Source organism: Triticum dicoccoides, chromosome 2A (assembly GCF_002162155.2).
Source record: "Triticum dicoccoides isolate Atlit2015 ecotype Zavitan chromosome 2A, WEW_v2.0, whole genome shotgun sequence".
Lineage (NCBI taxonomy): Eukaryota > Viridiplantae > Streptophyta > Magnoliopsida > Poales > Poaceae > Triticum > Triticum dicoccoides.
The window spans coordinates 526,625,183-526,636,334 of NC_041382.1; the positions used below are offsets into that span (position 1 = coordinate 526,625,183).

Sequence of the window (11,152 nt, forward strand, 5' to 3'; positions counted from 1 at the left end):
TCTTCCACTGGCTCGCTAGCTTGGGACGCTGCTGGACAGCTGATCGTCTTGCTCGCCACGGACTGCCGCACCCTCCTCGCTGCCCGCTATGTGACCAGATGCCGGAATCGATGAACCACCTGATCCTGGACTGCCCCTTCACCAAGCAGGTTTGGCATGACATCCTGTCTTGGCTGCACCTACCTTGCAGCGCGCCTAATGGTGAAAGCTCCCTGTCGATCTGGTGGCACACGGCGCGGCAGACCACGCCCAAGCTGATGCGCAAAGGACTCACATCCGCAACGCTGCTGATCCCTTGGATGGCCTGGAAGCATCGCAACGATTGTGTCTTCAATGCTGCAACCCCATCGACTAGCGTCTTGGTTGCAAAGATCAAAGAAGAAGCTGCGCTCTGGGCGACCGCGGGTGCTCGAGACCTGCGTGTCATCCTCCCACAGACCTGGGAAGTCCATTGATGTTATTTTGTGTTCTCGTCTGTACTGGTGCCTCCTAGGAGGATGTAACAAACTATCTCTCTCTTTTCAATACAATGAAACGCAAAAGCCTTTTTGCGTTTTCTCGAAAAAAACATATTGAATGGTGAAATTGAATCATGGAAAGATTAAGATCTTAACTGCGCCCATATTATGAGGATGGCACTATGCTGAATCTGTCAAGCATGAGCCCCACATGTTATCATCATGGACATGGAGTCAACAGTCGGCCAGCATGTCCAATGCAGCAACTTGCATTTTCATTAAGGCATATGATACGAAGTAGTCAAGTACATCCAACAAAGCCAGGTCGAAATTAACAAATTTTCAAGTTGGCTATACAACCTTTCTCAAATGTGGCAAGCAAGTGAGAATTTCAGAGTCAAGTAGTTTATGGCCAAGGTATTGCAAACCACAACTACTGGCAGAATTTGTGATAGCCAGAATGCTTGTGCAGTACAAAATTGGATACTTCCCTTGCTTCACCCATAACTAAGATATACTTATCACTAGGGAATCAAATGACAAACTGCGATGAATCATCTATGTGCACTCGCAGAAAAGGAGAGGATACGGTTGTGTGATGTGATGCAAAGGCGTGTTGCCTGTCATGTGAAATGGTTATCTTGCAATAACCATTGGCACCAAAGAAAGAAGATACTAAAATAGGAAATAACATTAAAAACTAAGGTACTTGGATAAAAAAACTACTGCAGATACCTGAGTTGTTTTCCCGCATCCAGTTTCTCCGCTGACAACAATTACATCATTCTCTTTCAGTAACTGTAGGAAATGGTTTTTCAGTCTAGCGATTGGTAAAGAAGCTCTTGCTCCCAGCATTTTCTGAATTCAAGGTGAACAGAGAATCTTTAGAACAAATATCCAAAAAAAATGGAGAATACTTGTACTGCAATGCACATTCACTGCATACCAGATACTTGGGCAACTTCCTTTTGTGTTCCAACTGCTTTTTCAAAGCTGTGCTCTCTGCTTGCTCTGGTCTTGATCCTAATTACAGAAAGGCCACATTAATAGTTACACTTGGTTTCTTAACATGCATATGAAGGAAAATTAAATAAGTGGAATTACAGTTACACTTGATTTATTAACACATGTATGAAGGAAAATTACAATAATACAAGATAGTTTTAGAGAGTGAGATACAGTAGTGATATCACAATAGAGAAACAATGTTAACTAAATACAAGGCAAGATAAACAATCCAGGATATAATATGGCTCAAGTTGAAAAGTACTGCTGGAACAGATTCGATGTAAAAGATGCAACCATATTGGTACCAGAAAGTTCAAGGAGAGAAGGCAGGTGTCATTGCTAAATACACTACACATCAGAGACAAGCATGCTGCCAATAACATACTAGGAAGGTCTTGGAAGGAGGAAAATGATAACCAGACACATTCATGATTGCTTGGTGTACTGTTCAGCAAAATACCTGCACGGTTCAGCAAAGTTGCCTCTTTCTTCTCATAGACAGAATTGGTCTCCTTATCATTCGGAGAGTCAATGGATGCGCTGCCCTCAGGAGCACCTCTGATTTGATATGGAAGAGTATTATGTGCGTCCATATCCAATAACATATCCACAAACCCAGCTCTTCGACTATCCTCGGTATCCAGCACCCTTGATGTTGATGAAAATTCTAATTCACCTATTTTTTCATGACCATGCAATATTTAGCAGAAAGGCACAAACGAACTATAATTCATCAGGTAAGAATGCATGATCAAAAATTTCTAACCTTCTTGCCATCTTAAAACAAGTGATGAGTATGGTTCAATAAGCAATTGACGTAGTGGAAGATCAGCAAACAGTTGATATAGAGCAAATGTCGCCACTCTACTTTGTGCTTCCTGTTTACAAATTAAGCAGATGTTTATTAACATTCAAGGCAAGGAACAATAAGGTTATTCATTTTTCAGATGTTATCTCAAGAAATAGTATTACAAAGTGTATCTCAAGAAAGTTATCAGAATAATTAATTGAATTTGAAATGGATTGCTTTTTAAGAAACATTATAAGATACACATATATATGGTTAGTAAACGCTAACCTGAACAGATACGTATTCTTCATCTTTCTCAGGTAACTCAATTTTCGTCAAACCTCCAGCCTTCCGACTTTTACCACGGCCAGTAGAACCACGCAATACATTAACAGCATATATAAATTTACCATCCTTTTCTGATGTTTTACTATACTTCGGTGCATCCCAACCAAGTTTTTGACAGAACTTCTGTAGAATAGCTTTTGGCATTTTACCACAATCTCCCTATAGAACACCATAATAATGAAACAGTTAGAGACAAATGCATAACAGGACAAAACAACACCTAAATAGCTTTGGCAGTGAAAACATGTTGGATCACACCATAGGAAAAAACATGGGAATCATTCCAGTATGTTTGAGTAAATGGAAATTCTCCTATGGAATATAGTGCAAAGGAATCTTTAGGACAAAGACCTGTGTATTGCAACCCTACAAAATCAAACAGAACACACAGGAAAAAATCCTAAGGATTGCAGTCTTCCAAAAATCCTTTGAGAAGGCCCTTACTGTTTCAGATTGTACAGATGTGTTCATTGCCCAAATAATGAGTCTCCAGAAACCTCGACTTATGAAACTTCCATATATGTTATAATTGGTTGTTAGTCCTCATGGAACCATTGCAACATAGTTGCCATTGACAGACATTCCGTTCAACTTCAGTCATTACGATTTGTATAAGCTCAATTTAACTTATGCATTTAGCTGTCCTACTCAATGTAATTTCTCTCCCATACATCCTCGAAGTTTTTTTAGCAATCCTCCTGTTGCAGTACTCCATTAAGGTATTTCCCAAAAAACTAAGGCCTCGTTTGGAACACGAGATCATATCATTTCCTGCAACAGTCCTGACTCACTCAGAGACAGACCATCCATACGACGAACCTCACATAATAATACAGCTATATAAATGTAGCAAACTGGCAATCTAGATAACTTCAATAATGTGCATGATATATATTTTTTCTCGAACACGCACCCAAATGTGTATCATTGTGTATTAGAAGGGAACGTCAAGATGATGCAAGAGTACAAAGGGCTCAAAACTCAGCGCAAGGCGCAAAAAGCGAACAAAACAGAACTGGAAAGGAGAGAAAACTAAAACTAAACTGTACAAGGGCATATGCTGGAACAGGTATATGTTTTCACTCTACTGCATTCTGTGTTTGGCTCATGAATTTGTGTCCGCAGAATAGGGGACCAGCAGGAATGGAGGTAAACTTGACGGCTCATATGAGATTTTGTGCAAAGTTGCATGGGAGATGGCAGTCTCTCACTGCCGCCTCCACATGAACCTTAGGGTTAATATCCAACAGACAATACTATGGATTAAGGAAATATTAATATGGTTGGATATGTTCTCTTGCCGCTTTAACGAAAACAACCTAATCTAAATCTTTAGTAGTAAAGCTGTTGCAGCTTACTAGAGCATTCGGGGGCAAAATGTTTACACACAGAACATGGGCCCATAGAGTGCAAAACGGTTCTCCGATTTTCCTACTCAGAATTGGAAGATCCAAGCAACCTTAGAGAAGCAAGAAGGTGAAGCCAACTGTATTTGACTTGACATGTCCAGCTCCAGTCTAGAAATCTAGAGCCAAGCTATGCAAAACAGCCCTAAAACTACAAATATGAAAAAAGAGCATATGTAACCACAGTAAAGAGCGAGGGTACACGATTCCTTCACATAAAGATCATGTAAGAGCACCTGACCTTTTTCCATACATCATCTATGTTCCCAAGAAGATGGCCATAACCGTCATGTGATAATTTCTCTATTTGTTGCTGTCTCAAGATTTCAGGGGCCACAACCTCCCAAGCAGACGAGTCTTCAAAAAACAAGTTATCAAGCTCTACTTCCTCTTCTTCAACCTCCTTTGTGCAAGTTTCACCGGCATTTTTAGGAACTTCCTTTTGTAAATTGGATCCTTCATCAATATGGACAAGACTGGGAGATTTGTTCTCACTTGCACCCAGGTCAATCTGACCATCCTCAACACTTGCAATTTCCGAATTAGGCAACACAGGAGATACAGATTGGCTTATATTTTCCTTTGAGCTTCCATTTTTGGAGTTCTCCTTTTTACCTGAAACAAACGTTCATTAAATAGAACTCCAGCAACCACAAATACTTTGAAAACTTATAAGAGACATGTTAAAACTTACTCAAGAATAGGAAAATGATTGCTATAGCTTTCATATCAATAATACAATTGTCAAACTTACCCTTTTTTTTTCTCCTACTTGGCTTTGTTTCAGCAACTTCAAAACTTGCGGCTAAACGATCTTCCCATGTGGAGGAATCATTAGAATTTGCATCCTCCTCCTAACATCAATCGAAGGAATGGAACAAATATACAATGAAATAGGACATGAAACAAGGAGTAAAGAAACAACATGAGAGAGGAATAATGGCATAATGTTAACAAGCTTCATGCACTAGCCAACGCAACCAAAAGTCTGAACTGATGGAAAGGGCTAGGCAATCCACATATACACTTCAACACCCCCTCCCACGTGTGACAGGGAAAGTCAACACGTGGATAGACTCAGAGGTATGGCTCAAGAGGCCTATACGTGGACAAAGAGGGGCAGCAGCTATTTTTTGGATAAATTGCGAAAGCAAGGACTTGAACTCAAGACCTTAGCTCTGATACCATGTTAAGCTTCATGCACTAGCCAACGCAACCAAAAGTCTGAACTGATGGAAAGGGCTAGGCAATCCACATATACACTTCAACAATAATATGGTACAGTCTGTAGTGTACCAATATGCATTTGAAGTTGTGCCCCTTTGTCAATCAGCATCGTTGTCTCCAATGTCTACTTTCTTACTGAACTGATATCATTTTAGAATGAAGATGTAAAACTTTTCAATCTTTAATGACTCGTATGCAAATTGACCACATTAAAATAACATTAGTACATTCTGCAATATAAATACTTTATATCATACTACTTACTAACATATAATGTGAAAATAAACAGTCAAAGATGTACATTTCCAAACTGTATCAATGTCCAAAATAACATCTTGCACTCCATAACAGAGATAGTAATTAACAGACCGTGACAACAGACATAATCATGGGCTTAACAGATAAATTGGACTTCAAATGGTGTGAATAGGGCTCTGGATGATTAGTTAATATATTGTATAACTAATTTTCTGTTCAAACAACAAATAACATTTTCAGGAAGCGTCTCGAATTAGCACACAAGTGTCAAAACAATGAAATGGGTCTCCTAAAAACTAGTTTATAACTTTGTATGTCTGACAGGTGTGATGTAGAGGCACCAAATAAACGAAGTTATTTCAGAATATAAAACAGAGTGGTCTGAGCACTTAACTGCTAACAGATAAACAAAAACAATGTATGCCTAATGAACTCCAATGTTTATTGAAAGAGTATTAAGATTTGATGCAGCAATCCCAACGATAAATCACTTGTTCATGTATCTATACCTCCTCTTGCTGTTCCATGTACTGCAGGATCCATGCAGCTTGCGATGACCGCCCATCGTCCAATGTGACATCCTCTTCTTGCCGTCTCCCAATTTTAATTTCCAACCCCTCAGTGCTAACCTTTGCCTCCTCCACAGGCCCACGACTCTGAGGCACCCAATTATCCTTCGCTGCTGATACTACCTTAACCGAACCCTCTGCTCCTACAGAAGCACACAAAAGTAATCAACAAAAGTAAGCATGGCAAACTAACACCCAGCCATTCAGTCGAATCCATGTCCCATGGCGTGCAGAGTGCGTGCGCATTACCCTGGCGTGCAGAATACAAAATCCAGTATCCACAATTAAACCAATGAGCGCAGAATGCAGGCAAACGGTCATGTGCACAACTGCAAGTGCTGAAATGAGCTAAAGCTCGTACATAAATCGCAGCTATGCATACAAGATACAACGATGCGGACGCGCGCATGGCAGCTCACACAAATGCGCCTGATTACGCACTAGCCGCCACTTCAAAGCACAAAACCCTGAACCCTCCAAACCAATACCTGCACGAGAAGAGGAGGCGGCGGCGCTGGCGAACTTGAGCGGGAGCTCGTCGCCGGGCAGATTAAAGCACAGCCAATCCAGCGCCGACTCAAACGTCGCCGAATCCTGCCCAACAACAAAATTCATCAATGAACAGCCAACTCGATAGCGCAGCAGGATTATGTACGCGTTTGGGGGTACGAACTGGTATAGCGGAGAGAGCCTGCTCGATTTGCGAGGAAGAGAAGCCCTCCAGGGCCAGCTTGTCGTAGACCCCGCGCAGACGCCGCCCCTTCTGCTCCCTCGATTCGGCACGCGCCCCTGGAGCATCTAGGGGCGCGGGGGAGGGGGCGCCGGCTGTGGAGGAGTTGAGGAGGAGTTGTCGGAGGCGGCGTTCGTTCTCCGACGAGATCTCGAGGCGCGGCGCGGCGGATGATGAGGAGGTGGGTGCGGAGGGCTTGGGCTTGTGCTTCTGCTTCGAGACCGGCTGCTTCTTCTTGGGCGCCATTTGGCCTGGCGGCTGTGTCGTCTGATCGTCTCCGGCGACGGCGCGCTGGGGTATCGAGTTCCGGAACAGCGGGACACGTGACGGGGGCTAGTGGGGAAAATCGGCTAGGGAGTTGCTTCTCGTGGAAGATTGGAAGGCTTACTTTGGAGCCCTTCGAGCAAATAGGCCCAAATGCATGCTTCGACAAATTTGACTGTCCAAATTTGATCATTGGATAAATGTTTATACTATAACATTTTTTTTTCGAAAATGATTCATAGTAGGGCATTTCGGAGAACGAGCTTCATGAAGGCCTTTATTTTAAAATTTTCAATTTCAAAAAATTGTGAAAAAACACATGTATGCAAGGATGTAATGTGTATACTCTGCAAAAAAGAAGGATGTAATGTGTATGTGCGTGAAATTTCAGGATGAAATAGCTTGAATTGTGAGCTGCAAAAAAATCATGGACTTCGAGGATGAACAACACATATGCTAAAAAGCCCTAGATTTGCCTTTTTTGTATAGCTTTTATTTTAACGTATTTCGACCTAAAAAATTGCACACGTGTACATTATGTATGTAGGTATATGTGTACTTGTGTTCAGAATTTTTGAAACAAAAAAGTTTAAATTTTTGAAGTTTTCAAATTAAGACCTCCACGGAGCTCGGTCTCCATTTGGTATTTTCGAATGATTCATATCTATTATCAAAGTTTAGCGAAAGCACAAAAGCATCTCAAACATAATAAATATTACACAGGCCTCTTTTGGTTCATAGGATAGGATTATCATAGGAATAGGAACTGAAAGTGCGTTATATCGACTAGAGGGGGGTGAATAGGCGATTTTTATGAAAGTCTTCAAAACGTGGAAGTTTCGAAGACAAACGATAGAAATAAACCTATTACCATGCAGCGGAAGGTAGACTACATTAGGCAAACCATAGTCAAGTATTCAATGAAGTGAAAACATAATGACTAATAGTAGCTAGGTAGTAAGGATCAGGTAGGAAGATATTATGAAGCCAATCAGAACAAGCAGTCACTCAGTGAAGACAGAAGATTGTGCAATCATACAATGACTTCACAAGGACCAACAGTAAGTAAAGGGAAGGGAAGGATGAAACCAGTGACTCGTTGAAGACAATGATTTGTTGGACCAGTCTCAGTTGCTGTGACAACTGTACGTCTGGTTAGGGTGGCTAGGTATTTAAACCTGAGGACACACAGTCCCGGACACCCAGTCCTGAACACGCAGCTCAGGACACCCAGTCCCCACCGTATTCCCCTTGAGCTAAGGTCACACAGACCTCGCCCAATCACTCTAGTAAGTCTTCAAGGTAGACTCCCAAACCTTCACAGACTTCGTTCACCGGCGATCCACAATGACTCTTGGATGCTCAGAACGCGACGCCTAACCGGCTAGAGGATTCACAATCCTCAAGTGTAATAAGTCTTCAGATCACACAGACAGGAAGACTTAAGTGATGCCTAACACTCTTTGGTTCTGGGTGGTTAGGGCTTTATCCTCGCAAGGAATTCTCTCTCAAAGGCTTCAAGGTGGGTTGCTCTCACACGACAAAAGCCGTACTTTAACTCTGAGCAGCCAACCGTTTATGGTTGTAGGGGGTGGGCTATTTATAGCCACTAGGCAACCCGACCTGATTTGTCCGAAATGACCCTGGGTCACTAAGGAACTGACACGTGTTCCAACGGTCAGATTTCAAACACACACGACAACTTTACTTGGGCTACAAGCAAAGCTGACTTGTCTAACTCTAGACAAGATTCGCTCTCATAGTCTTCACTCGAAGACATATGTTTTGGTTAAGCATCACTTCAGTCATTCTGACTGGTTCTCTTGGACCCCACTTAACAGTATGGTGGTTCCTATGACTCAACAAAGAAGAAAAAGAACTACGAAAGATCTAAGTCTTCGAGCTCCATAGGCTTCATGCGATGTCTTCTCTTGTCATAGTCTTCAATGTGAATATTTTCACATACCACCTTTGACATCAATGTCTTCATACATTTTTAGGGGTCATCTCTGGTGGGAAAACTGAATCAATGAGGGACTTCTACCTGTGTTATCCTGCAATTCTCACAAACACATTAGTCCCTCAACTAGGTTTGTCGTCAATACTCTAAAACCAACTAGGGATGGCACTAGATGCACTTACAATCTCCCCTTTTTTGGTGATTGATGACAAACTAGTTGAAGTTTTAACGGGGAATATAATATGTGAAATTGTAAAGGATAAGGAATTGTCTTCATAAGTTGCAAGGGCTCCCCCTGAAGATGTGCATATAAGTAATTTGCTTTTGGAATGCAAATGCACATGGCAGGTTGTACTCGTGGAGATCCTCTTCAACTTATGATGACAATTCATTATGCATGTGAAGGTATGTGAAGATAATGACATGCATAATGAAAAATGGATGTCTGCAAAATGATCTAAGTGCGGAATTTATCATCGCACATGCGGAATTTATCATCTCATCATAAAGTAGCAAATAAGTAGCAGACGACCATCGAGTTTAGGTATTACAACTCAAAGAACCAAATGTATCAAAATGAGAGTTGTAAACACTAGGTAAAATATAAAGCAACCGCCCATATGGACCCGCTTGAAGACTATCAAACTCATATGCTTCTCCCCTTTTTGTCAGTAAGGACCAAAAAGGTTTGAAGACATAGAGCATCTACTCGTTCCCAAGATGAGTAGGTGAAGCAGCAGGGTCATCGGTGGTGTTCGGTGGTGCAGAAAAACTTGGAGCAGTGTCGAAGCGTGCTGAAGGAGGGGGCGGTGAAGTAGCATCGTCTTCGTCCTCGATCACTCTGGCATTAACAGTTGCCGCAGAGGAAAAGAACTCAGAGTCTTCAAGAGATAGAGTTCGTCGCAGCACAGCCCTTCGAGGAGGTGTGGAGTCAAACTTGAAGCGTTCAGAGAAGTCATCCTCTTGAAGATCACCTTCAGAGCACATAAGCGTCAGCCCTTTCCATGTGTGTCGAGAGGTTTCATGGGCAACAAAGGCATTCTTGGTGGCGAGATTGCGAATGCGGTTGACATCCACCAAGAGGCTTTGTATTTGGCGCTTCAGCCAGTCATGATGCCTATCCTGTTTCTGATGAAGAGCCACCAGAAGCTCTCTGTCATTGAGAACACGAGATCACTTCTTGGGTCGTTGAGAAATAGTGCTTTCGGTGGCTTCAGTAAGGGCACGATGAGGTGCACGTGTAGTTCCAGCCAGAGGATAAACACGAGTGACTGCTTCAACTCTCTTTGATGCTCCGCATTCTGAAGACTAAGAGGCTCCTTGGCAGGCTCGGGATAAATGGTTTCAACGGACATATCCACATCAGGCAGAAAGGTCCGATGATTGCGAGCAGATGGCTGATATGAGATAGCGGAGTGGAGTTTAATCAGCCGCATTATCCATGGAGCGTAGAACTTCAAGCCAAAAAGATCAGAGTCTGATGCAGCAAGTTGGCGGATGAAGAAGTCCTGTGCATTGAAGCATTTGCCATGAAGAATATAGAAGACCAAAGTCTTCATTGCACCTTCCAGCTTGGCATGTGGAGAATGTCCTTTGATGGGCCAGAGAGTTCGCCTTATGATGTGATAAATAGTCCTTGGCAGATACTCAAGGTCTTCAACAAAGAACTCCTTAGGATATGCAGCATCTTGTGGCAAGGGCTTCATCATACTTAGCATCTGACTCACGTTCGGTACAGGCTTCTGAAAGATGTTCTTCATAGCTTCACTGTGAAGCTGACAGCCAGGTTCGTAGAGATCGCCAGGAGTGGGCAGACCAGTGAGCTCAATGATATCAAAGGCTTTGGCTTCGTGATGAACATTTCCTGTCATCCACTCTAGGACCCAAGTCTTTGGATCTCTGTTGTACCCACGGATGTGAAGTGTGGCATAGAATTGGAGCAGCAACTCTTCATTTCGGTGCTCTTAGTCGGTGACAAACGGCAACAAGCCAACCTCTTTGAAGCAATTCAGAGCTTCTTCCAGACAGGGCAGACCAGCTATTGCTTCGGTGTCAAGACGCTTATGTAGGAAGATGCGACCTTGATTGTACAGAATGCAGGAGTAATAGCTTCGTTGTGGATAGCTCCAGAACC

General features: G+C 42.4%; 1 protein-coding gene across 3 annotated transcripts in view; it reads right to left on the minus strand.

Annotated features, from left to right (window-relative positions):
• The window catches only part of LOC119355178 (DExH-box ATP-dependent RNA helicase DExH7, chloroplastic-like), a 30,053-nt gene extending 22,904 nt beyond the window's left edge, over positions 1-7,149 (minus strand). For 2 of the 3 annotated variants that reach the window (XM_037621956.1, XM_037621955.1), the window contains exons 1-10: positions 6,738-7,149; positions 6,553-6,658; positions 6,005-6,207; positions 4,765-4,864; positions 4,252-4,625; positions 2,545-2,763; positions 2,233-2,344; positions 1,927-2,142; positions 1,405-1,481; positions 1,194-1,316 (exon numbers count right to left, since the gene is read on the minus strand). In XM_037621956.1, coding sequence (XP_037477853.1) covers positions 1,194-1,316; positions 1,405-1,481; positions 1,927-2,142; positions 2,233-2,344; positions 2,545-2,763; positions 4,252-4,625; positions 4,765-4,864; positions 6,005-6,207; positions 6,553-6,658; positions 6,738-7,040 — 1,833 coding nt within the window. In that variant the 5' untranslated portion in view covers positions 7,041-7,149. The remainder of the gene's footprint in view (positions 1-1,193; positions 1,317-1,404; positions 1,482-1,926; positions 2,143-2,232; positions 2,345-2,544; positions 2,764-4,251; positions 4,626-4,764; positions 4,865-6,004; positions 6,208-6,552; positions 6,659-6,737) is intronic. The other variant, XM_037621957.1, reaches the window with a different exon arrangement.
• Between the last annotated feature and the right edge of the window lie 4,003 nt (positions 7,150-11,152).